This window comes from Myiozetetes cayanensis, unplaced genomic scaffold (assembly GCF_022539395.1).
Source record: "Myiozetetes cayanensis isolate MyiCay16 unplaced genomic scaffold, myiCay2020 scf21, whole genome shotgun sequence".
In the NCBI taxonomy this organism is placed as follows: Eukaryota; Metazoa; Chordata; class Aves; order Passeriformes; family Tyrannidae; genus Myiozetetes; species Myiozetetes cayanensis.
This window is the reverse complement of record NW_026087423.1, coordinates 6,684,356-6,709,873: the sequence shown is the minus strand read 5'-3', so window position 1 is coordinate 6,709,873 and position 25,518 is coordinate 6,684,356. Positions and strand designations below refer to the sequence as shown.

General features: G+C 53.0%; 3 protein-coding genes across 4 annotated transcripts; 1 reads left to right on the top strand and 2 right to left on the bottom strand.

Moving 5' to 3' along the window:
• Positions 1-594: 594 nt before the first annotated feature.
• HPS4 (HPS4 biogenesis of lysosomal organelles complex 3 subunit 2) lies at positions 595-14,550 on the bottom strand. 2 transcript variants are annotated; one of them, XM_050317957.1, is made up of 13 exons: positions 14,458-14,550; positions 13,528-13,618; positions 12,705-12,848; positions 11,678-11,785; positions 11,253-11,369; positions 11,035-11,129; positions 9,885-9,957; positions 9,179-9,212; positions 8,481-8,577; positions 7,094-8,012; positions 4,520-4,652; positions 3,543-3,651; positions 595-1,735 (listed from the first exon to the last, which is right to left on the bottom strand). In XM_050317957.1, exons 1-13 carry the CDS (start codon positions 14,490-14,492, stop codon positions 1,564-1,566), a joined length of 2,127 nt encoding a protein of 708 aa, XP_050173914.1. In that variant the 5' UTR covers positions 14,493-14,550; the 3' UTR covers positions 595-1,563. The 2 variants fall into 2 exon arrangements, with proteins under 2 accessions (XP_050173914.1, XP_050173916.1); XM_050317959.1 differs by lacking the exon at positions 14,458-14,550 and adding an exon at positions 12,554-12,617.
• A 54-nt stretch (positions 14,551-14,604) lies between these two features.
• SRRD (SRR1 domain containing) lies at positions 14,605-16,516 on the top strand. Its single transcript, XM_050317970.1, has 7 exons — positions 14,605-14,753; positions 14,839-14,879; positions 15,000-15,136; positions 15,221-15,319; positions 15,425-15,579; positions 15,811-15,856; positions 16,139-16,516. Exons 1-7 carry the CDS (start codon positions 14,605-14,607, stop codon positions 16,343-16,345), a joined length of 834 nt encoding a protein of 277 aa, XP_050173927.1. The 3' UTR covers positions 16,346-16,516.
• Positions 16,517-17,327: 811 nt separating this feature from the next.
• On the bottom strand, positions 17,328-25,308 carry TFIP11 (tuftelin interacting protein 11). Its single transcript, XM_050317956.1, has 12 exons — positions 25,008-25,308; positions 24,407-24,560; positions 23,557-23,713; positions 23,256-23,383; positions 22,654-22,806; positions 21,760-22,269; positions 21,112-21,218; positions 20,704-20,872; positions 20,266-20,509; positions 19,516-19,658; positions 18,852-19,017; positions 17,328-17,776 (listed from the first exon to the last, which is right to left on the bottom strand). The coding sequence occupies exons 1-12, from the start codon at positions 25,202-25,204 to the stop codon at positions 17,421-17,423; spliced, it is 2,484 nt and encodes an 827-aa protein (XP_050173913.1). The 5' UTR covers positions 25,205-25,308; the 3' UTR covers positions 17,328-17,420.
• Between the last annotated feature and the right edge of the window lie 210 nt (positions 25,309-25,518).

Sequence of the window (25,518 nt, the reverse complement as noted above, 5' to 3'; positions counted from 1 at the left end):
ACAGACTCCTTCTGTGCAGAGCAGCTTCCCTGCCATCGTGCCCAGGACAGCAGCAGTGCCACATGGCCCTGGTCCTGCTGAAACACCTCCTCAGCTGCCAGGGCTGGCAGTCAGGTGGCAATCCATGCCCAGCCACCCCTGAGCAAGCAGCTGGCTTGTCCTCTGGAGTCCTCTGAAATTCCCAGCAAGGTCTGCAGAGCAGCCCTGCAATGGCAGAGGCCTTGGGAACTGACTGTGCTGGAGTGGAACCACGAGCTGTGACCATGGTGACTTCACCATGTCCAGCTCTGATGCTGACACGGGGCTGCTCACCATCTCACCATGTTTATGTCGCTCTCACCATCTCTAAGTAACACCAGTAATGCATCTATCTTCAGGAATCTTCCAGAGAAGTTTCTTTGCAGGAATGACTGAACCAACAGGCGCTGCCTGTTCAACCACAACCAGTGCAGGAACTACCCTTGGCACAGAGCTAACCGGGGGGAACAGCTCACCCAACCCAAACCATCACATCAGGAACCACAAACATGACAACCAACGTGACTCTGGCTGCTGACACAGTGCTAGAATGAGCCTTGGAGACTCTCTTTTTATTTCCACAGTCACACTGTGGTAGGGGGGTGTGTGTATGTACCAGCAGCAGGTTTCCAAGCCCAGCCAAACACAGGTATCCATCTCTCAGGTCTAAGCAGCCATCACCACAGACCCCCCCAGCCACCACTGAGAGGGGACACACTGTCAGAGCAGGAAGGGAACAGTTGCTGAGGGGCTACAAATCCTCTTTGGTCCCACCAGCTTAAGGGGCAGTTTCAGGGTCAACAGAGCATGGGAAAACGGAGCAGCAAGAACAGCAAAACAAGGTCCTGCAGCAGGAGGGAGGGAGGGAGAAGGACACTCACACCACCACCACCATCACAGGGCCCTGTGAGGCCACAGGGTCCAGGTGTGGGCAGTGCTGGGCTGCACCATCACTGACCAGGCAGGCGTGGAGGAACAAGAACCTCCCAGAGTCACCTGCAACATAAAAGCCTCCTGGCAGCACTCAGAGGAGGTTTATGAGTTCTGCAGCACTTCTCCAGTCTGAGAACAGGCAGGCTCTGCTAATCAAGGTAAGGCACTACATCATGGCAGGGCTCATTCCTATGGATTAAGAGATATAAATAAAGCCCAAGTCTAACCAGGGCAAGTGCAGGCACAGTGTTTGACTGACATCTCTCAAAGCCAGCACAGTCCAGAGTCTGTGTAGCTCAGAAGAAGACGAGGCACGCGGGGAGTCTGCAGAGCACCAAGAACAGGCCCAGAGTCCATGTAAACCAAGTGCCCCAACATGGCTGTGTTCTGTCTTCAGTCTTTGGTAAGTGCTAATGTCAGTAACACCTGCCCCAGCCCCAGATGAGCTGCAGGACAGGGCAACAAGTGCCCCCTTTTCAGGGCCAGGCAGGCTGGAGACCCCACAGAGGCAGGACAGAGCCTCGTGCCTCTGACGGGATAAATGGCTGAGATTTTCCTTACTGGAGATGAACATTCAGCAGGGGCTGAGACACGTTGTGTGAGCACACCAGCTCACAGCAGGTTCACCCCGTGCTTCAGCAGCTTCTGCTTGGCCTTGCTGGGCAGGCTGAAGGCACTGTCGTGCGGGTTGGGGACGCCCGAGTTGCGGAGCGGAGCACCCAGCTGCTGGAAATAGGTTTCCTGGACGGGGTTCCGGCAGGCGTACACGGCCGTGGAGGCGTTCCTGGCAGGGCAGCAGAGAGGGCAGAGGTCAGATTTACAGATTTGGGCCAGATTTACAGCTGGGCACTTGGGTGTTTACAGCACTGGGCTCCCAGCTACTGAGAGGGACTTTCAGATGTCGCAGCGAGGGAACACAGAGCTCAATGGGCACCAAACCCCTGAAGTGCATTCCCAGAAGGCCACAGGGAACCAGACCCGCCTTCTCAAGGGTCCTGGCATCCTAAAAGGGAAAGTGAGATATCACAGAACCCTTGAGGCTGGAAAAGACCTCCAAGACCATCAAGTCCAACCTGTGACTGATCCCCACCTTATCAACCAGACCAGAGCACTGAGTGCCACGTTGAGTCATTCCTTGGACACCTCCAGGGACTGGAGACTCCATCACCTCCCTGGGCAGCCCCTTCCAAAGACTGACCACCCTTTCCATGAATAAATTCTTCTGGGACCCACTGAGCAGCAGCAACACCCATATGGCACCAGCCCAGGGCACCATGAGACGGGATGCAACACTCCTCATGCCCAGCACTCCTCCTCTCCCACAGGAGCTCATCTCACTCCTGCTGGCCATAATCAAATCTCAGTACAGCACCTCGCAGCAGGAACCACATTCAGTCACAGGTGTGATGAAGCTCAAACAACAACCAGATACTGTTACCACAAAAGCTGTGATTATTAACAGTAATTAAAATTAAGAACCCCTACAAAGCATTCTCCTGCAGGAAGACTGGTAGGGAGCAAAGCCAAGGACCCTGGATTCCTCCTCAACGGAGGAAAGCAGCAACTGCTATGTTTGCTGACACCCTTCTCTGACAACTCTCCATAAAAGAAAGCAGTTTTAGTCATCTTGTTACTCAGGCTGATTCACACATGGAGTTGCTTTTTTTGGGGTAACACGGAATACACCAGCTTAGCCAGTCAGTTTAGGATTGGATTTAAGGAGACAGTCAAGCTCATGCTAAACAAGGAGTTCTCCAGCACTGAAGTGTGTGATTCACATTCCCTTGGCAAGCTGTGCCAGAGCAGTGAAACTGTGTAATTCCCAGAAGCATCTTTATTTCATCATGTTTTGGACAAACAAGCAGGACCAGGCAGGCAGAATCTGTGCACTCACAACACAACCCACCCAGCTCAGCTGAGGAACGGAGGGTTCACTTCAGCCATGGTCTGGGGAAGGGATCCAGGTGTGGGGATGAGCTCTGGGTGTCAGGGAAGACTCTGGCCAGGAGGAAGGGCTCTGGCTGTTGAGAAGGGCACTGGATGTCAGGGAGGGCTCTGGCCATGAGGAAGGGTTTTGGATGTCAGGGAGGGCTCTGGCAGTCAGGAAGGGCTCTGGCTGTGATAAGACCATCCTGCCTGGCGCATCACAATTGAGTTTGCCACGCACATCACAGTGTGTTTCCAACCCAACAAGCCGTGTAAGAAAACAAAATCTAGGTTGCCAATTCTGGGCGCCTTTGGCTCCCCGCCGAGACACAAATTTATTAGGAACAGCTATATTTAACACTGCGTCTTAGAACCTTATGGTGCCAGGAACTGGCAGTGTTTGAACGTTATATCTTAATCCAACTCATGGCACCACTCAGCTGTGCCCTCAGTCCTGGTGCCACTGTAGCCTCTCAGTGTCCAGAACACAAAGGAACCCACAATTTAAAGCAAAATTAGGGAATGAGGCAATATGACTGGCCCTTGCCAGGAGGCACCAGTGTGGTTACAACATGTGCTGAAACCCAGCCAGACCTAAAAAGAGGTTCCTCCCCTTTCTGTGACCACCCAGCCTGGTGTGAGGAGGGGTTGTGAGCACCCCTTACCTGATGATCACCTCTGAGGCCGAGGGAAGCTGGCAGAAGTCAGAGTGGATCAGCGTGGCCGCCCTCAGGAAGTGCCGGTCCAGAGGCCCAGGTGTGTGGGGCAGGTTGGCTGCACAACAGGAGTAAGGGGGGGTATTAAAAGCCCACTCTGTAGTGTGTCCCCATCTACTGAACAGAAAAAGGCCCTGGATCTTCCCACAGACCCTGGATAGCAGCAGAACACTCTGGTGACACCTTAAATCCCAGGGTGACCTCAATGGAACCAATCAGCGACAGTCACCGTGCTCATCCTGGGGTACCTTTCCCTGCAGGCAACACACACTGAGGGATCACAAGGTGGACTGAGGCCTGGGGTACCTAAGAAACACTGGGGCTTCTCTCTGTCTTAAAAGCACTTCCAAGCTGGAGAGAGCCAGGTCGCTGTCTGGGAGGCTACCAGGGATAGGGAACAGCAAAACCAACTGGAGCAACACATGCACAGGGCTTTCTGCAGGTCAGTGGTCCACCCACACCCAGGCAGCAGCACCCCAGCTGCTGCCTGGTCCCAGCTCCTGCTTCTCACAACCAGAAACAACTGAGAGACCCTCAGGTGTGACTGACAGACCCTCGGATGTACAGTGGGACACAAGGCATCACACCAGGGATGAATGGCTGGATTTGAAGGGGATGTCAAGTCCTGTGCTTGTGCTCAGCCCTCACCAGAACCCCAAGGGACATCATTCCGAGCAAGGTACCAGTGGCAGCTGCTCCAGCTCCCACAGCCTCTGGCTTTCACCCAAACAAAGCCATCAACAAGTCTTCAGCAGATTATAAACTCCCAACAGACAAAGTTCCCTCAAGAGGGCCTTTCAGCCAGGCTGTGTGGTGGGACTTACAGTGATAAATGCCTCTGAGCTGTCTGAGGTATGAGAAAAGGTTCCCCTAAACCCTGTACTCCTCACTATTCCCTCCTGCTGTTCCTGAAGATGAAGGCTCACCTGTGAGGACGTTCTGGACACGGTCATAGTGTGTGAAGCTGTAAGTTGTCCTGGCTGAGGACGAGGAGTCCTTGGGCAGAGTCTCCCTCAGGTGAACCTCGAGGCCATTCAGGGAAGCCAGGCTGCTGTGGTACTGCAGACAGGGGGAAAAGCAAAGGTCAGAGCTCCATCTGTGCCTCGCCTGGGCTTCCAAGGAGGTACTGGAGGGAGCTCAGCTGACAGAGGGACTAGACCCTTCCATGCTCTGCTGTGCTGCCCAGGCCCCCATATGGAATGGCTGGGAAATTTGGGCACAGGGGAAAGCAAACAAGTTCCACAGCTCCCAGGTCAGTGATGGAGCTCAGAATACCCTGGTCTAGTGGAAGGGGTCCCTGTGGAAGGAGTCCCTGCCCATGGCAGGGTGGTAGAACTGGATGATCTTTACCAACCCAAACCATTCCTTGATTCCATGACTCAGGAAAGGGCACTCCAACCTGAAAATAAGCCGTTAAACCAGTTGGTGCTATTAATTCCAGGAAAATGCAAGGCTCCATTAATTTACCATCAACCATTACTCTCCAGGGCTTATTTTCACATGACTTTCAGCCACATCAAAGAATATTCCTTTGCTTCCCAGACGTTGTTACACCAGGCAGTACAAACACACACAACAACGTACACAGTGAATGCCAAGCTGTTCTCCTGAGTGGACTTTCAGTAGCCCAGCTGGATGGCTGTGCTGAGGCTCCCTGGGCACAGGCAGGGCACAGGCAGGGGCCCTCCACCACTCCTGGGAAGATTAACTCCATAATCCTCATCCTGCCTATGTGCTTCCCTCTGCTGTGGAGAGGATAAAGCCTCTGTTCAGCAGGACGGCAGTGCATGGCCCAGCCTTGACCCCCTGTCAAAGAACAGATTTTCCCTTCTGTGTGGTGAAATGGAGGGATTAGACCTAAAGAGCAGCAGGAAGGAAGCCCCAGAGCCTCCTCCTCCACAGGGAAAGCCTGTGATGGAACCCGCCCTCCCAGAGGTTCTCAGCTGCACAAGTAGCATATTTTACCCTTCTTTGGTGTAATTTTTGGGCCTCAAAGCATTCAAAAGCATTAATTATAAGGCAGCTTTGACATCCCTGAGAGCTGAGGGTCATTTTTAATCTACAGATAAACAAAAGGACAGACAAGCTGAGGTTGTGCCACAAATCCACCAACAGCAGAGCCCAGCTCCACCTCCTCAGACAATGCTCTTCCTCCTGGGATAACTGGACATGCAATGCAGCTCTAAAGAATAACAAACACCTGCACCTACAGGAGGGTGTAGCAGAAGAGCCCAGTCACAGCCAAAATCCAGGCTGTGACAGTGCAGTTTTGGTCAGACCTGAAACAAGGGTATGTGAGATGGAGGCAGGATGTTTGGGAAAAGAGCAATCTGGATGGAATGGGGCTTTGTCAACCCTGGGGCAACACATAAAGGAAAATGATCTGTGCAATCCCTGTGCAGTAGGGATAACCTTCAGCTCTCCAGAGCGACAATTCCCACCTGCCTGTTTTCCTCTTCCCCTCGCTGGAGAAGACATGGCAGAGCAGATTTGTGCAGCTGCCTGTTCCAAATGAGCAGAAAGGGGACCAAATGCCGTGCCTGGTGCAAAAGGCACCAGCTGCACCTCCTGCCCTGCTCTGATTCTGCAGCAATCCCTCCCCAGGCATGTGATCCCTCCCATGCTGAGCAGAGGAGACACTCCCCAGCTCATGGGGGAGCCTCTGTGTCCCACAGCTCCCAGGGAAAGGAGCAACCTTGAGGCTCTGTGTTAGTCTGAGCTTCCCTCCACCTTCCAGTCTGGCTGGGTAAGGAAATTAGGTTGTTCCTATGGCAACTGGCATATCAAACAGGACTCTGCAGCTTTGACTCAGCTCCTGGGAGGGAGGCAGAGGCCAGGCAGCAGCTCTGCAGGCTGATGCTTCCCAGGAAAGGCAGGGGACTGGCATATCCTGCCCCTGCAGCCTCATCAGCTCCATTCACAGGGAAGCCTTGGCACCGAAATCCCACAGCAGAGTAATTTGGGATTGCTCTGGTACAGCCCCTGTGCAGTGCCCAAACGGCATCCTTCTCTCCAGCCCTGGGGAACAGGCTGGGAGCTCCCACAGCCAGAGGAAACACTCCAGTACCTGCTGCCAGACACGTCCCTGGTGCTCCCAGTGAGAGAAGCTGTGACGTGCAAAGCGGGGGTTAAACAGAACAAACCTTGCTTCCCAAAAAGCACTGAACTGAGGGGCTTTCCCAGAGAATCCCAAATCCAGCCCCGGCCTTCTGACGGTCACACCCACAGGCTCTGCTCCAGTGCTGGCACTGACAGACAACAGCAGCAGCAGGAGCTGTGTGAGACAAGGCTCTCACCTCCCTGCTCGCTGCCTCACACCCTCCCACACGGCCAGGGCTGTGGTGACGAGCCCTGAGCCAAATGGCTTCGCCTTGCACAGCACAGAGCAGGTGAGGAAAGGATGGGAAGCGTGATCCAACGTTCCTTCTTCAGTTGTAAACCCTGTCCCCCCACACACACCAGGAGTGCAGCTGAAGGTGGGAGAGATCTTTCCCACTCACCACATCTTCCATGGCACTCCGGTCCCCTCGAAGATGGTCCTCAGCCAGCAGTGACAGCACCAGCCCCTTGATGCAGTGAACATAGAGGCTCATCCGGGCTGGATCACCCCCTCTGCCCAACTCCACGGCAGTCTGGGCTCCCAGCCTGTCCCCTTGGGATGCCCAGCTGCCCTCCCCACTCCTGGGACACGGCGTGTTCCCTGCTGGGTCACTGAGCAGACCCTCCTGAACGCCCACAGCCGGCAGCTGACTCCCACTCCAGAGCTGTGACTGTCCAGCAGTGCCTGGACCAGCCAAACCCCACACATGGTCACCAGCAGTGCTGCTGCTTCCTCCGGAGACACGGCTTTGGCTCACAGTCCCTTGCTCGTTGTGTTCTCTGGATTTCCTCCTGCTCAGCTCCTGAGCAGGAGAGGGGACAGGAGAGGAGAGAGAACTTTGGTTCTCAGCATCAGAGTGCTCAGTATAAGAGTCCACAAGGGATTTCCCCATGTCCCGACTCTCCTGCTCCTGGGCGTAAGGGTTGGGAAAGGAAAAGCCTTCCAGGTATGGACCCGTAGTTTGAGCACATTCAGAAGTCCGGAGTGTGGAAGGGCTTGGGAGATGCTGTGTGTCACTCTCTGATGGGATGTGTGTTTTCTTGCTGAGCTCTGAGCTGTCACTGCCTGGTCCACTCCGGTTTGCAGCTGGAGAACTCCATGTGCTGGCTCCCATTCCAGGGAAGCCTGTCACGGGACATGCAGGGCTGCCTGATTCCAGAGCATCTCCCCGGGCAGCTGTGCCTGAAGCCTCCTCAGGGGACTTCTGCACAAATATACCATCCAGGGCTTGGTTTTCATGAACTCCTGTTGACTCTGGAACTGCCTGGGAGCACAGGGCACTCTCCTCTGCTCCGGTGCCTGCTGGGGACATGGATGCCCTAGTGGGAGATGACAAATGGATTAAACTACTGAGCAGGATCTGTGTTATACCATACCTAACAACCCCACTGCCCCCTGGTACTGATCAGTGGCTGCTATAAAGGGCATCTGCCTGGGAAAAGGATGGGCTGAGGTCTAACACAGGTGAAAAGCCTGGGAATGTTAGACTGCAGGCTCCTGCGAATGTCCCTCCCTTGTCCACAAAGCACAAAGGCTCCAAGCAGTGCTGTGAGCTGAGGGACAACAGGTCACAGATGGTCTGGGGAAGCAGTTCTGCTTCAGGCTGCTCACAGCAGGGATATGGACACAGGAATTCCATCCAGCCTGAGAGGCCTCAGGCAGCTCCAACAGGCAGCGACAGTGTCTGGGTTAGTTCCAGGGAAAACAGGGACAACGGCAACAAGGACACAGAGCCACGTGTGAGCTCCTGCTGCAAATCCTCTCTCTGTGTCAGGCTCGTTTCCTACCTGGCCATCCACTCCACTGGGAAGTCCCGGAGCACTGAGACTTCATCCCCTGTTAGGAACACCGGGATGATACGAACACCCTGTGGCAACGGAGACTCTGCAAGAGCAGTGGAGGATTGAGGATTAAATTAACATGTCCCAGCATAAAGAACAGAAGTCAAACTCCATCAGTCTAAAGGCTTCTGCGGGTGGAATAGGTCTGCCATCATCCTGCATCCCAACTGAGCTGGGCAGCCTTTGCCCACCCTCCTTATAGATAGTTAAATTTTCCCTCAGTATTTCTTCCTAACCATCCTGGCAGATCATCTCTAAACTGATGCTGAGAGATGATGACTGGAGGTTTGGACTGCAAGAATCAGCCATCTGTTGTCAGGGCTCCATCAGGGCCAAGTAGGCACATGAGGAACTGGAATGAAGGCAGGCATGTTGGGAATCTGCAGAACTGACAATTAAACCCAAAAGAGCAAACCCTCTGCTTAGCCAAAGGAGATGGTTCTGATTACACAACACCCACTGCTACTGCTGACTAGTGCCAGCAACACCCTCTGGGATATACTGGATATACTCCTGCATCCAGCAAGATCTTGGACGTGAATCCCAGAGAACCAGCTCATGCTCCCATGCAGAGAAGGCAGCCTGAGGGGTGCCCATGTGCTGCTGCTGGTGGGCACTTGGCAGCACTGCAGCTGGATGCTCACCAGGCTCCTGTGACTCCTCATCTCCGGGCTCCCTCTGCAAGAAAAGCCAAGAATCAGCTCTGTGGATGACTCAGTGCCATCAGGACACCCCTGCCACCCTCCTCAGCCTCCCCAAGGCCATGGCAGACCCCACACCACCCCTCCAGCAAATGTTGTGACTGGTTTATAGTGCTGGGCTGGGGTTTGTTCCTTAGGGAGCTCTCAAAGTCAAAGGGACCTTCCCAAGAACCAAAACACACCTGAAAGCCAGGACAAAGCCACAATTTGCCATTACTGCCTTCTCAGGCCACAGAAACTCAGTTCACTCAACCAGAAGAGCAGAGGGCTTCCTCATATCTGCATTGTGGTGGCTTTTCTGTCACCATAAATAATAACTTTTGACAAGTTTTAATGCAAACGAAAACTGCTGTTTATCCCTTTTAGACATTCACCCAGTATATTTCCCACTAAATACCTAAATGTGGGTAAAAAGCCACTTAAGACAACCCACAGATGAGAACTCATAAATTCAGTAACTTAAAAACTGAAAAAGCAAATTCCTAGTGCAGAGGTCTCAAAACCTTATTCAATCATAACTAATAAAAGCTTTGAGCATCAGCATCATTTGTCCTTCCCAGTAATGGCACGTGTCAGATCTGTGTGATGAGAGCTCCCACATCACATCCTTACAAGTATCTGCATGCAGGGAATGTGTTCAGCAACATACCTGGCCTGGAGACTCACTGCCCTGGAGGAGAACTTTGGCAGTGAGGGAAGGTGGCAGCTGGGTGCTCACAATCCTAAAAGGACAAAACAAAGTCATAGAATCAGAGAATCATGGAATGGTTTGGGTTGGAAAGGAACTTAGATCATTTAGCTCCACTCTTCTGCCACAGGCAGGGACACCTTCCACTAGACCAGGTTGCTCCAAGCCTCATCCAGCAATTCCAGGTATGGGGGAGCCACAGCTTCTCTGGGCAACCTGTGCCAGGGCCTCAGCACCCTCACAGGGAAGGATTTCTTCCTAATATTTAATCTAAACCTACTCTCTGTCAGTTTGAAGCCATTCCCCCTTGTCCTGTGATCAGAACATCCTTCCCTGAAGCTCAGCCACCGGCTCCCAGGGCTCCAGGACAGGCAGAACCAGCAGCCACGCTCATGCTGGACACATTGGACTTGTGCACTAAGCAAAGCTGATGGTGCTGCAGGAACCCAAAATACCCTAAAGAAGGAGAGGTTTAACTCCAGCTCAAAGCCCTTTGCAGTGCTGTAGTAAGACTTAGAGTTCACAGAACTCAGAGGACATTTGGTGACAAAATATCTCTACCAGACACAGCAGTGATACAGTGACACACACATCGGTGTGGCAGAGGCAGGACAAGGCTCCCAACTCCCTTCTCTAGTCAAAATCCCATCTCTCTATACATGCTGCCAGCTTTAACGTGCTGCAATGACTCACACCTAGCGTCCTGGCCACGGGTAGGACATCACTCCCTGTCAGCCCTGGAAGATGCTCCCACTGTGGCATATTTCCAGTGCTCCTAAAAGGTGTTACTGGAACAGTTTATGCCAAAGAAAAATGGCACTTGAATGCTGCTGCCAAGGAATTCTCGGAATTCCCCACCTCCTGCCTTTCAAGGCCACCTGGGAGGCTTTCCTTGTAGTCCTTCAGTCATGTTTGGTTGTAAGGAGCTGGAATTCCTCATGGGAGATCCTGGCTCTGTGCACCTTCTATCAGTACAGACAGTGGCCCTGGTCAGCAGGTCAGACAGAACCACGGACACACAGACATGCCTGCACTGATCTGCATGACTGCCAAGAGAACACTGGTGGATTTAGGGGCAGGTCAAGCCTTCAGAGAACATCTGGTTACTTACAAGCCTCTGTAGAGGATGCAGCCTGCCAAGACATGGGGACAGCGCTGGCACGTCTGCAAGATGAGAGCTGCCTTCAGCAAGAGCAGGGGATCCACCTGGACAGGGAGAGCCACAGGAGTGAGGCCACAGAATCCTGGGAAATGCTCAGAGCAGCAAACAAAGCACACTCCCAGGATTAGGGCATTTCCAGCCAGGCAGTGCAGAGGATAGGCTCTTACCTTGGTTTTGTCCAGATGCCAAAGAGAATTGAAAATCCTGTGGAGGTCACTGGTGTTTTTTTGGATGTGTTCAATGTACCTGTCCCACTGCCTGCCCAGCTCCTCCTGGGAAAATGCCTGTGGACAACAAAACCCCACAGGCTGTCACTGCACAGGTGTTCATGCATTGGGGATGGGAGATGCAATTCATGTGGGACAGAGCCTCTGAGGGACAAATCTTGTCAGGATAAGGGGGAAGATGATACCGAGAGGAAACTGCTTTAGTCTGAACACCTAGGAAACGTTTAGGAGACACACAGACACACAGACTGCCTTGGAGCAAGGGCAGGGTGGGCCTGCACACTTTTCCAGGTCCCAGTTCTTGGATATGTGAGGAAGAAACACAAGAGAACACGGCAGCACCAGGGCCAGGGGTCTCCCGTTACCGTGTAGGCACCGCGCACGGGGCCGTGGTAGAAGGTGAAGAGGCTGATGAGCTGCTCCAGAAAGCGCCTGCAGCTCACATCAGGGAGCTCCACTGCACAGCCCAGAACCTGCAACAGGAGAGCCATGAATGGGGGATGTTCACTGACAAAACCCAGGAACAGCAGGTGAGAACAACTCTTATCGCTTTCCAATGAGGACAGACAGCTCTGTCAGGCAACCACCCCCCAGACTCACGAGTCACACGAAAAGGAAATTCAAAAATACCCACACAAGAGCCCTGGCACAGATAGGATAAACAAATTATATCAGAAATGCAGCGCTTCAGACACACTTCCTTCCCACGCTAGATGACCCAGCTTGGTTCTTTAATAGCTATCAACATTTTCCTGAAACTAAGTACTTTAAAACATTCAAATTAAGTTGTTATTTAGAGCAATGAAGATGCTTCATTCAGTTTTTAAGTTGCTGAGAGAAGCAGAAGCATCAGGCCTTGTGCCTCGGAGCAAGCTGTGTGAGCCTGAACAGCCAGTTAAATGGGGCTGACTGGTCTCAGCCCAGTTCCCAAGGGATGGTTTGGGGGCATTTTTGTCACAACTCTGCCACACACTGTTCTCTGTATATTAAATGTCTGTGGACACTGACACAGCTCTGCAGCAGGAAATGCTGAGGGTTAGAAGGAAAGAACAATCAGACCAGCTTGAGATTCTGTTCCCAGTCATTGCCAGTAGCCCACAGATACACACAACAATGTGGAGCTCAACATTTTACAGCCATTGGATAGCAACATCTAAAGAAGTCATGTTGGGACTGGACAGACAAATGAGATATGTGAAGCCTAGTGACTTTCAGGACACAGTGACTTAAATTCAAGTTACCTTGCAATGAAATTCGTGCACTGCAAGGTCCCTCCCAGCTCTCCCCAGGTGTGCAGCCCCCACTCTGAAAAATAAACCCTCTTTGTTTGACACAGTCCTGCAGCTTCTGGTTGTTCTCACTCTGTGACTGCTCCAGACCTCCTGAACTCACCCACAGATAGTCTCCATCCACCACCACGGCAAATTTGAGCTTCCTGAGGCGGACGAGGCTGGGAGGGACCCCGGAGATCTCGGTCATGCAGCGAATCACTCCTGCCATCTGCCCACACAGCAGCTCCTGCTGCTCTGGGAGGGTCTGCCCGGGGAGACAGGGAGGAGAGCCGTTAGTTGCCCTCTAAAAGAGCTCGGAAAAAAATCACTACTGTAATCAGGTATAAATAAAAATTAATCATCAGTTCAATTCAGTTATACAGAAAAGAATTGTAAAGCATTGGAAAGGGCTGCCCAGGGCAGTGGTGGAGTCACCATCCCTGGAAGTGTTCAAAAAACACGTGCAAGTGGCACTTGGGGACATGGTCAGTGGCAAATGTGGTGGGGGGTTGGTGGTTGGACTTGATCTTTTCCAACCTTTACTAGTCTATGATTCTATGAATAAAGCACAGTAGCACAGGCATATTTCTGGGAGAAGAATAACTGGATTGCTTTTTCCAGGCAGCACAAGGGCCTGGACTTTATGGAGGGGAACTTTCATCCCTCATGTGTGCTTAATCACATCACCAGGACAGATCTGGACCGTGCTGGACCATTCCACGGTGGGGGAGCAGAGTGTAACCCCATTGCTGTGTCCCAAGACAGGTGGAGCCCAGCTCCACTCCACCTGGAGTTAATTGTATGGGATTTCTTAAAACTTTTGTGAATACTAAATAGGGATTAATCTGAATCTCCACCTGGGAACCAAACCATTCCTGATCCAGAACTATCAGCCCTGACCCACAGCATCCCTTTACAGGTACTGAAATGAGAGCAGACATTACCTGAGATGGGTAAAAATAACAGATCCCAGCACTTGTAGGATCTCCTTCCTCCTTCACCTTTGAGCCATCATAAAGGAAAAAGTAATTCCACCTAAAAAAGCAAAGCAGTAGCAGGAATTATTGTGTATTTGAAAACTATTGCACTTCTCTGTCTCCTTTCTATTAGTTCAAGAAGAGCAATTAATGGTTATTACAAATGGAGAGAGACATTGTTCTTGCACAATCACACTAAGTTTACACCCAAAAGCAGCACCAAAAGGGTCCCTTACGACTAAATTTGACCTTTTTTGTGGGCTTAAAATAGGTTCTATAACTCAGAAGCTCAGACAGGTGGAAGGATATGGACTTGTGAGATATTCTACTCTGAGCCCGAGGAGTAATTGTCACTGAGCATTATCCACATGCATTCTAAACAATTCCTGGGACCTGCTACTATTAATTCAGTTGTTGCCTGCACCCGACAGCCCTCTAGGAGCATGAGACAGAGAGTTCCCTCCGAAGATATCACGTTTTTCTACTCGTAACTTCTTGGAGTCACGTATTGATAACACCTTTTGTCCTCTCCTGTTGTCACATCTCGGGACAAGCTTCGCCCAGGAATATTCCAGCAGGAACAGCCCAGGTCTGGGGCAAAGGCAAAAGGTGGCACCGAGGAACCCGGGAGACCCGCGTTACGGCCGGGCCAGGAGCAGGAGGCTGGATCCGCTCCCGGGCCGCCACTCCATGGCCCTGGAATGACTCCGGGAGAAGGACAGAGCTGCTGAGCTCTGGCTGGGTTCCCGACCACGGGACGGGCTCCCGGCTCCGCGCTGCAGGCGCGACCCGTGACCGTCCCCGCGGTCCGGTCACCAACGGGCCGAAGTGCCTTCCCGGGACACCCGCCACGCGTGGCCGGCGGTGTCCGGGCGGGACGGGAAGGAGCTCACTCACCAGGGCGCGGGGCCGGGCTCGGCGGGCCGGGCCATGGCTGCGGGATGCTGCGGGCGGTTCCGGGATGCTCGGGCTCCCCGCGCTCCCTCCCGCCGCCGGTTCCGGGCGCGCCCCCGCCGGTCCCGTGACCGCCGCACGTGACCGCGCATGGCGGCGCCGGGCGGGTGGCGCGCGGCGCGCGCGCGGCGGCGGCGGCGGGGCCGGGACCGGGAAAAGGAGGAGGGGAAGGAGGAGGAGGAGGAGGAAGAAGGCGGCACCGGCACCGAGGCGGTGCTGCGGCGGCTGCGGGAGGCGCGGTGAGCGTCCGGCCCCGGTACCGGTCCGTGTGTCCCTCCAGCCCCGGGGCTGCCGGGCCCCGCTGACACCGCGCTCTCTCCGCAGGGACGATCTGCTGAGCTCCGGCTTCTGGGCGGCGAGCGCCGGTGAGTGCGGGCAGCGGGAGGGGAGAGCAGGGGGAGCCCTGCTCCGTGCGGGGGCAGCGCGGTGACGGAGGGCGGCGGGAAGCGGCCCCGTCCCCGCCGCGCTGACCGCGCTGCCCGCAGGAGCCGTGCGGGCCCCGCTGAGCGGCCCCGCCGAGCCCCCCGCCTGCTGCGTCTGCTACGGGCTGGGCCGGTTCGCCGCCTGCCCCGCCGCCCGCTACCAGCTCGCCTTCCTGCTGCTGCTGCTGGAGGAGCTGCGGGTGAGCACCGGGTCCGGGGAACACCGGGGGCATCCCGCGGGCCGGCCCCCGCCCACGCCGCCCCTCTCCCGCTCTGCCCCGCAGGTGCCGCCCGCCCGCTGCGCCCTGTTCGACCCGGCCTTCTCCGCGCGGGAGGCGGCGGCGCTGGGAGCGCTGGGGCTGCGGCTGCTCACGGAGAATGAGGTGAGCGGGACGCTCGGCTCGGCCGCCGGGACCCCCGGGGCCAGACCCCCTCGGGACCCCGCGGCCGGGGCTCGGCAGTGACGGGAGACGCCGGTTCCCGGGCAGGAGGGGAAACACGGCGTGGGGGGCTCGGCCACGCTGTTCTACATGGTGCACTGCGGGAAGGCCCTGTACAACAACCTGCTGTGGAGCAACTGGAGCCCGGCGGCACTCTCCAAACTGGTCATCATCGGGAACAGCTTCCGAGGGATCGAGGAGAGGTCTGTGCATGCCCCGGAGACGCTCTGATGCCTCCAACACCACTTTCCTTTCCTCCCTCCCTCTACTCCTTCTATTCCTTGTGACAGCAAGGTCCCTCTTTTGCTCATTTTCATTGCCATCAGGTTTACAGTTATGAGCCCTCTTTCCCCTTCTCTGTCCCACCCACCCAGTACAGAAAACTTGCCTCACAGGAACCTTGTGTCTAACGTGGGCATTTTCTGTTATTCCAGACTGCTGTCCAGAATACTGGAGAGAGATTATTCTTACATTGCAAAGGTATGAGACAATAGTTTAACATTGTTGTTTGGTGTTGACAAAGCACCTTTAATGAGAAAGGAAATGAACTGCAGTTGGAAAGAAGAGGGTGGTTGTTTTTAAAACCTTTTTCCTGGACACTGTGATATAAAAACTAATTGCCTTATGATTGTTCAACATCTGCAGAACATCCTGCACACAGGTGCTGAGGGTAACATACACACCATCCTCATCCTCACTGACTCAGCTTTGCAGAAAGGGACTTCTGCATCATTGGTAACTTTTTTCCCAAATGCTCTTTAGGTCTTGAAAGGGACGGAAGAAGTGGCACTCCCGAGTCACCCCCGCTATCTGGACACCTTCAACGACACCTCTGTCCACTGGTTTCCCTTGGACAAACTGCAGGAACTCTCCCCTGAGGTCTGGAACTTTGTGGAAGAGCCGACGTACCAAGACTGTGAGGACCTGGAGATCATCAGGAATCAGGACAGAGCTGCTGCCCAGTCCTGACCACTCCCTGTGTCAGGGGGGCTCAGATCCACATCTCTTCCCATGGAAGCTTCTGTGCATCTGGGATGAAGCTCGAGAGTGACAGTGGCATCAGACTGCCAAAAGTGGCAGCACCTGAACACTGAGGTGATGGGACAATTTTGTATCTTATGTAATAAAATGTAAAGCTGAGCTTTGACTTGCACTCACTGAACTACAGCAAACTAATTCCCCTAAAACCTGCCTTTAGAACTATCTGTACGGCAGTGAGTGCTCTTTGATTCTCTCCCCTTCCATGAACAATTCAAGGCCTTTGCACATACTACTCACATCTCAAAGCATCAGGAAGAGGGAATTATCTGAGAGGAATTAGCAGTTGGAGGTGTTGGTATGTAGTTCCCACTGCAGGCTTGTAAAAGCTCTGAGAGCTGCTCAGTGCTGCTGAGTTCAGCTCTCCATCTGTTCTGTGAACAATCAGGTCAGCTCCCTCCAGGGACAAAAGCCTTGGGTTTTCTCCCTCACCTTTGTGCCCTGAACCACTGCAGTCCCAAAGCACCTGCTGTGAGTTTTCTGGGAAAAATCTCCCTGCTCCAGCTCTGCACTGAAAGGCAGAGGGAGTACCTGGAGTGTGTGATGACCCACAGGCACCAGGCTGAGGGAAAGAGATGGGACAGATCCTGGCTGCATATGGCAGAGAGGAGCCCACTGTGTGAGGGACATGGGGACAGCAACTCACTGCCAGCGCAGTGCACAGGCAGCAGAAGTTGTGACATCTGTCCCTGGAGATTTGGGACTCAACCAGACCAGCCCTTGCTCATATGGGAGCAGGGAATCACCTCCCATGCTCCCTTCTAACCTGCTGCTGAACCTCTGTCACAGGTGGCAAGTGCAGAAGTGTTGGAACTCCTTCTTCCTCCTCAGCCTGGGTTTCCAACTCAGGAAACCTGCTCTCACCACTGCCTGAACAGCTCTTCCAGAACAGAAAACCATTCTGGCATACAGCTTCAGTTTCACTATTTACAAACCTGTAACTTCTTTATTCTAAGAGTTACACTAAAGCTATTGCCCGGGAGTTCTCTGGGTCCCCAGCAGGGCCTCACTTGGCCATGTCGATGAGGCTCTGGAGGGAGGTGGGCACCCACGTCTTCTCCCCCTGCACGAACACCACGCCCCTGTCGATGTAGATGACGATCCGGCCGAACGTGTACAGCTGCTTCCCCTCGTGCCGCTTCCCGATCACGGGCATGAACACGATGTTGTGCTCCTCAGCCTTGGTCTGGATGAGGTCCTTGAAGTTCATGGGCACAGAGCTGGCGGCCACGCCGATGCCACGCTGGGCCATGTTCTCGGCCTCCCGCCGCTCCTGCATGGCCTCGTACTGGAAGTCCTTGCGCCGCTCCGTGTGCGTCAGGTAGGCGATGTTCTCCCGGGCCCCTGGCTGCATGTACCCCCCTGTGGGAGACAGGACAGTGAGGACAGGGTCCTGGTCTGTTCCCAGGGCAAGGTCTGGGGGAAACTGTCCAGGACACATAGACATCAACACATCTGGAGTGCTGTGTTCAATTCTGGGCTCCACAGTTCAAGGCAAGGAACTGCTGGGAAGGGTTCAGCAGAGGCCACAAAGATGGTTTGGGGTTCTGGAGCATCTTCCTTATGAATAGAGACTGTGGGAGCTGTGCCTGGTTAGTCTGGGAAAGAGAGACTGAGAGGGGATCTTATCAATCCACACAAATATCTCCAAGGGCTGTGAGGATGGTGCCAGACTCTGTTCAGTGGTGCCCAGTGACAGGACAAGGAGCAATGGCCATAAACTAAAACACAGACGTTTCCCTTTAACCTGAGGAAGAACTTCTTTCCATGGAGGGTGGCAGAGCACTGGAACAGGCTGCCCAGGGAGAGTGTAGTGTCTCCCTCTCTGGAGACATTCCAAACCCACCTGGATAAGTTCCTGAGTCACCTGTGACTCCATTACACTGTACAGCAAGGCAGGAGTTCAGGACGGGATATCTGAGTTTCTGATAAAGGGCAAATTCCAAGTGGTGCTCCTTCAGGCATGGCCTTCCTTTTTATACAGTGTAATTCCCTGTGAAGTCCTAACAATCTCTTTTAGGTCACAGGGAAAGTCATGTGGAAGGAGAGGGCACAGCTCTAAAGCTAAGGAAAAGAACCAGTAATCTCATCCTAAGGGAAAAAAATGCCAGTAAATTACAGCTTTAGAAGTCAACCCTTAAATGAGGGTGTCTGACAGGAAATCCACTGTAACAGGGCAAGGCTGGAAGAGAATCAGTCATTTAATGGCTCAGGCAGCCACCAAAACTGTTTCTGCTTCAGTGCAGCACTGAACGATTGAGCAGCACCTCCAAGGTGTTGTACTTAAGGACACAGCAAGGCAGAGCATATCGACTCTCTGCTCATGGGAGCTGCTGCCGTGCTGACAAGCAGGGCCATCCCAAATCAGCCTCCCAGGAGCCACACGTGGCCCTGCTGCCAGCCCAGAGCAACAGGGCCACCCCCACGAGCCACCTACCCACGCTCGAGGACACGGCCCGGTTCATGATGTCCAGAGCTTCGTTAAACTTGTCTTTGATGGAGGGATGTGCCAACACCTGGTCTGAGAACATGGACTTCCAGCCCAGGTACCACTTGGTGATCTCTTCATAGTTGGGGCTGTTACTGAGCCAAGAGCAGAGCACCTGCAAAACACAGGGACACGTCAAAGGCAGTACAGGTCTGGAGAAGAGAGGGCTCGCTGGCACAGAATCCCAGAACCATTCAGGTTGGAAAAGACCTCTAAGATCATCAAGTCCAACTTTTGACCCATGCCCACCTTGTCACAAGCCCAGAGCCCCGAGTGCTACATCCAGTCGTTCCTTGAACACTGGACACCTCCAGGGATGGGCACTCCACCACCTCCCTGGGCAGCTCCTTCCAGTGCCTGACCACCCTTTCCATGAAGAAATTCCTCCTGATATCCAACCTGAACCTCCCCTGGCTCAGCTTGAGGCCACTCAGTTTATTACTGAGCTGTCAGTAAAAAGAAGGGTTGTGATAATCCAGAGACAGTTTGTTCTGATGGGTACAGAGGTTTGAGTGGAAATCAGCCCACTTCAGCACCAGGGCAGGAATACCTGGTCAGGAGTCACTAAAACAGTCCCCAGTAACCTCTTTCCTCAGCCCTCACAGCATCTCACCTGCAGCCACTTCGGGAAGAAGTGTTTCTCCAGCAGCCCAACAAGGCTGGAGACAGAAATCATCCCTTCCCAGTCGACCACCCAATAAAAGGCATCCATGTGCTGCTGGTGAGGGTTGATGATGAGCTCGTTCAAACACATCCCTGGGAAAGGGGAGGAGAGTTAGGAAAGAACCTGACTCAGGCTTATCAGTACCCTGACATCTTTCATTACCAACACACATGATTTGAGGAGCACCTGCTTATTGCACTAAGGGACATTGGCGATCTTTTAACTCTTTGGCTGCTCCTGCCACCAAAACAGTGCATTTCCACTTCCAGCAACTACAATTTGCTGTCAGAACTGAGAAACTTAAAACCTTTGACTGTTTTTTAGCCTTTGAGCCAGTTCATGTTACAAAACTCATGATGTGAAAGCATTAGCACAGACCAAGGAATTCAGGAGTAACAGTGAGACATCTTATAGCCTGGTCAGATATTCCTGCCAGCTGGACAAGAGAGGAATTGGATGATTTATAAAAAGTAAGACAGAAAACACAGATAATAATCAGAGTAATTCTTGTATTTTTCTAAGCTGTCTGCCTCTCCACAGGACTGGTAGCAGAAAAGAAGATGGTACCTTGGTCTAACCTTGCTAATAACATTCTCTGAAGTAACACTGGCACCCACATTAATGAGTATCTTTCCTGGGTGTCAGGGGGAAAGCGCAACCAGCAGATTCCCAAAATTCAGCGCTGTCTGGTTGTCTCACCTAGTTTAGGCACAATGTTTTTGACCATGAAAGCCTCCCATGAGCCAGGAGTGAACACATCCTTCCAGGGCTGAAGGATGAGCTTGGCAGAGGAGTCACTGGGATGCCACTTCTGCAGGGCATTGGCCAGCTTGTTCCTGATGGGAGAGTACAGTGGCTCCAGCCGTGCCTGCATCAGAGGCAGCCAGGGGTGGATCCAGGAGTGGATTGGGACTGTGTCCGTCAGCGGATTCCAGCTTTCAACCTTGAGGTGGAACAGAAAAGATTAAGTAAGTCCATCCATTAGCAGCAAGTCTTGTCCAGAAGCACAAGGAGCCGTGATGGAACCTCCAACTCCTCCATCCATCAGCCAACTGGTGTTTTGGCTGTTCCAGCTGAAAGTCAAACACTGGTTCAGAGCATGGCTTTGCTCTGCCCAGCCCTCTCACCTCCACTCACCTCCTTTTGTAACTTGGGGAAGATGAGCTGATCCAGAATATTATCCAGTATCCACACAGGAACAACGTTTACCCAGCTATCCAAGAAATCCACCATGGATCCACAGTTCCTTGGCTGCCACCGTGCCACGATGTTTCTGACATATGGCATCCAGATCTCCCACATCAGTCTGGCAAAAAATACCCACCCAATTAAATCAAAGTCAAGCTCAAAGCTACAACCCAGGCCTAAATAAAACAAATGTGAACTTTGTTAGTTAAAGCTGCTTCTCTTCTGTAGCTGGCAGCTGGATTTTAACAGGTAGAGCAAGGGAATCATCAGGAAAGATCCCTTGTGTCTGCTCTTTTCCATCCCTGAGGAAGCAGCACATGAAGATACTGCACAAAGTACAATTCATTTGCTCTTTACCTGTGGAAAGCATCCGTTGACAGATCTTGCCCACTGTGGGATAACAGCTGGTCATTTTCCAGAAGGCTCTTCCACTTGGCTATGATCTCTGTGCCATAGGAACAGTCCTGGGGAATGATAAAGCACTCAGGGTCAAGGTCTTTATCCTTTTCCATTAATTTCTGCTGGGATCTGCACAGAGCAGGCTGATGGTGTGCTGGGCTACAGCCACCATTGTCACCCCCTCACAGGGCCAGCCTATCTTACCTATCCCAGCCTAAATGGCAGTGAGGCTAGACTAGACTGACAGACAGATCTCTCCTACTTTTGCTAAAAAAAAAAACAACTAGAGATTTGTTTTTCACCTACTTTTTCTTCCCAACACTCATAAAAGGGACTGATTTTAACCTTACAAACTCCTCAGCAAATGTCTGAGAGGGGGCACAGAGCAGGGTTTGGTTTTGTTTCTTTTCTTTCTCTCCAGACTGATCAGGAATTTAGAATCCCAGAATCCCAGACTGGTTTGGGTTGGAAAGGACTTTAAAGCTCACCTCCTTCCACTCTTCTACCATGGGCAGGGACACCTCCCACTAGACCAGGACACTTAGGACAAGGTAGCAAAGGCTCTTGACACCATCAAGTGAGAGCCGCAGATAACCCAACACACACCTTGAGGGGATCCCAGTTCTTGAAATAATCCTTCATGAGAGGATAAACTATGGCCACTGCCAGGTCCACCCTGTCTGACATCCTGTACTCCTCGTAGTACTTGTCCTGAAGCGTCTCAAAAATCTTTGCACAATCATCCAAGGTCAGAGGGTTTTCACAGCCGGGCTGCATCCGCCTCTCACACTCCTCCACCATGTCCAGCACCTTGCTGAGGTTGCTGATGGCCTTCTCCTCGTGTGAGAGCACCTCGGACATCTTCTGGATCTCGTGGCTCAGGTTGACCACCATGTCCCTCTCGTACTGCAGCTGCCGGTCGTTCTGGATGATCTCCTGCTCCGTGATGTCAATCAGCAGCTGCAGGTTGTGCTCCAGCTCGGGCAGGGCGAACCCCTGGGGCTTGGAGTCCTTGCCCAGGGGCTGCTGGGGGCTGTCATCTGGGATGTTGTGCTTGTGGCTGATCTGGCTGTAGCTGTAATAAACCTTCTGCTCCCGGCCCGTCATGTCTATAACCTGCCAACAGACAAGGACAAACAGGTCCCTCTGAAGTAGAAGAAGGTTCAAACCATGTGTTTAGTTGCATAATCCCAAAAAGGACAGCTGTGCTTTCAGAAGCGGGTGAGCACTGATCTGTGACCAATGTGAAACAATTAAATAACCTGCAATTCAAAAAACCAAACCCACCCACATTTAATCTAATTTGCGTGTTTTAAAACAAACCCCATGTCCAGGTGACATGGGGGGGTTAATTACATGGTTCAGTGATGAGTCCAAAAGGCTGCATAGGCAGTTCCTAGAACTGGCTTTACCAAGGTTACTGGTGGCTAAAACGCACCCATGACACCAAAGTGGACAAACTGTTCCTCAGAGGTTTCACCTCTCAGGTATCAACCTTACCTTGACCTGGGACAGCTCCTTCTGAGGGGCTGCAAGCTGCTTGTTAATCCTGCCCTTGGCTTTCAGCTCTTCCACTGTCTTATAGCTGTACTTGGGCTTCTTCTTGCCTCCGTTTGGGTCCTTCCGCCACTGACTGAGCTCCTTCTGAAATTCCTGAACAAAACAACAGGAAGCTGTGGGAGATGCTCTTTGCCACACCCCAAATCTGCCTCTTTCTACAGGACAATAACCATCAGATCAATGAGGAATTCTGTACAGAAAAATAACAGGGAAGTGGTGAAGCTGAGTGCCAAAGCACCACAGATGCTGTGGGTCAGTCTCCCACTCTATGACCTGTTCTTATAGGGTGTTTGTGGTCTCTTTTTTTAAATTTAAATAAAGGGAAAGACTATTTACCTGGGGGGACTTTTTGAAGGTGGGATTCTGAGCCAAAACCAACTGAGAACATTACAGTGACAAGAAAAATCTGTCTAAATTAAATCAATGTGCTCAGTCTTTGCCTTCTTAACTAAAATGAGCCCAGTTTTCTCTGACACAGAAACTAATGAGAGAACTGAGTTTTGTGCAGCAGGGAAACAGATACAGAAGAATCACACCAATACCTCCTCAGCTTCCTCTTCTGAGTCCACCACAGGGAAGTCCTGCAGGGACTGGGTGGTCCTCTCAGAGCCATAGGCCCCCACGGCACCTTTGCCTTTCCTCTGCTTGGCCTCGATGGGATTGATGATACCTGGGAGGACAGAGAGGGGTTAGGAGGAGTAGTTTGTGTGCTGGGAGAGCACAACAGCCAGGCTTTCCCTACCAGTTACCAGAACAGCACCTTGGGCTGGCATTTCTTTAAGGAATGCAATCTCTTCTCCACATCACCACTTAACAATAAACAACCAAACACACTGACAGTACCTTGAGCATTCTTCCCAAGACCTCTTCCAGGGACATATCCCATCTTCTGGAGAAGCTTCTGCCCGATTCCCTTAGTGTGTCTCTCCCAGCTGCCAAAATCCATGAAAGATTTGGTGCCCCCGACAAAGCCTTTCTGGCTGGGCTTGAAATTTCCTCCCTGTTAAAACACAACACAAACCCCACCACCTTGAAGCATTGCAATAACCAAGTTGTGTAGAATTTTCCTCCAAAGGCTCTTCCCAGAAGTGATTCCCTTGACCCCACAGTGCCCAGCTCACTGGGACCTCACTTATGCATCCAGGAAAGCTGCCTGACACCTAAGGAGCTTTCTGAAACTCCTCAGATGGAAGAGAAACATCCTGACAAGCTCAGACTGACAACCTGACAGTTCTCTTGCTCCACCACCAGCTTTAGCTGAAGCCGATTCCTGATTTTTTCTGTTATTAACTGAAAATAAGACTTTGATTTTTAATCTATGACATTCCTGGATTTGTCTGTTCTTTGAGATTAAAGAAATAGGTTTCCAAAAGGCAGCAAACCATGGAAGTTTTTCTCCTTAAACCTCCATTGACCAAAGGGAATATTAAGGACAATGAAAGGAGTGATTCCTAAGGACACGCAGTAATACATCATTAGATCAATGTACAGTTGTACCAATGATTTATTATTAGAGTTGTTATTTTATCAGTGATATAAAAGCCAGAGAAAACACCTCCCTTAATGGCACATTTGGGTTTCTGGTTTCATTATATCCCCCCCTTTTTAGTGCTCTGTTGTAGTTTCACTGCTTTGGCTACAGTTTCACAAACACATTAGTTACACAGGACAGAAAGTTTCCTGGAGAGCTCACTGTTTTTAACTTCTTGGGCACGAACTCCTTGGGGATCTCCTCCTGCTTCCCAGGTTTCTCATCCTCATCTGAGTCCTCGTCTGACTGTTCCTCGGCCGCTGCCTTCCTGAGCCCGGCGCTGACAAAGCTCACGGGGGCAGAGTAATCCCTGGAGCTGAGAAACACACCTGTCAGGGAATGCTGCTCCAGGGCACCTTCCTGGGGGAGCCTGGGGGGCTGCTGTGCCTTACACCCGCCAAAATTGAGATATTAAAGATGGTCCAGCTGTTTGTGCCAGGAAATCCCCCTCCATCCCCCCGGGCTGCAGGGGCGGGGAGCAAAGGGAAATTCCCACGGGTGAGGGGTCCCGAGGGCAGCACCGGGCCAGGCTGGGCTGCTCGGGGGGGTGTCAGCAGCAGGGGTACCCCCAGGGAACGGGAGAATCTTCACGGGAAGGAGAAAGCTCTAGGGAAGGGGTGAACATCCAGCGAACGGGAGGAACCCAAAAGGAACAGGGGTGGCTCCCCGGGAAGGAGAAACCTGGAGGACACGAGGGGAGCTGCCCGGCTCGGGGCAGCCCCAGGGACGGCACAGCCCGGCCCGGCCCCGCTCCCGCCCGTACCGCTTCCCGCCGAAGCTCGGCCGCTCCTCGTCCGAGTCGCGCTCGGCCCACACGCCGTAGGTCGCCTCCTCCTTGGTCTGGCGGTGCCGCTGCCGGTGCGGGTTGAACTCGTTCTGCAGGTCCCAGTCCGACACCTCGAAACTCTCCATCTCCACGCCATCGTCGCCGTCCGTGCCGTACAGGTGAGACATCGACATAGCGGCAGCGCCGGGGCCCGCGGCCACTCCGGGATCGCTCAGGGATTCCCGGACAGACACCCCAACTCCCCCGGGACCGCTCAGGGATCCCCAGACAGACACCCCGGCTCCTCCGGGACCGCTCAGGGATCCCCGGACACCCCGAACTGGCTCCGCTCAACCGGACGAGCCCCGTTCGCTCCCGGTTCACTTCCGTTTACGCTCAAACCCCGCCCACGAACCATAGAGTGGCAGGAGGCGGAGCGGCCGCGCCGGCAGCGCCGCTCCACGGCCCGGTGGAGTTTGTGTCTGTGTGTGTGAGTGTGCGGGGGGAG

Bases quoted from the DNA above. Each gene is read 5' to 3' on its own strand.
- HPS4 (XM_050317957.1), bottom strand. From the start codon at position 14,492: ATGGCCCGGCCCGCCGAGCCCGGCCCCGCGCCCTG. The intron at 13,619-14,457 runs GTGAGTGAGCTC...TTGCTTTTTTAG, and splicing joins GAGCCCGGCCCCGCGCCCTG to GTGGAATTACTTTTTCCTTT. The intron at 11,786-12,704 runs GTGAGTTCAGGA...CTCCTGTTGCAG, and splicing joins TGGATGGAGACTATCTGTGG to GTTCTGGGCTGTGCAGTGGA.
- SRRD (XM_050317970.1), top strand. From the start codon at position 14,605: ATGGCGGCGCCGGGCGGGTGGCGCGCGGCGCGCGCGCGGCGGCGGCGG. The intron at 14,754-14,838 runs GTGAGCGTCCGG...CTCTCTCCGCAG, and splicing joins CGGCGGCTGCGGGAGGCGCG to GGACGATCTGCTGAGCTCCG. The intron at 15,320-15,424 runs GTGAGCGGGACG...GTTCCCGGGCAG, and splicing joins GGCTGCTCACGGAGAATGAG to GAGGGGAAACACGGCGTGGG.
- TFIP11 (XM_050317956.1), bottom strand. From the start codon at position 25,204: ATGTCGATGTCTCACCTGTACGGCACGGACGGCGACGATGGCGTGGAG. The intron at 20,510-20,703 runs GTGAGTGGAGGT...TTCCACCTCAAG, and splicing joins TCCCCAAGTTACAAAAGGAG to GTTGAAAGCTGGAATCCGCT. The intron at 19,659-20,265 runs GTGAGACAACCA...CCCCTTTCCCAG, and splicing joins AAACATTGTGCCTAAACTAG to GGATGTGTTTGAACGAGCTC.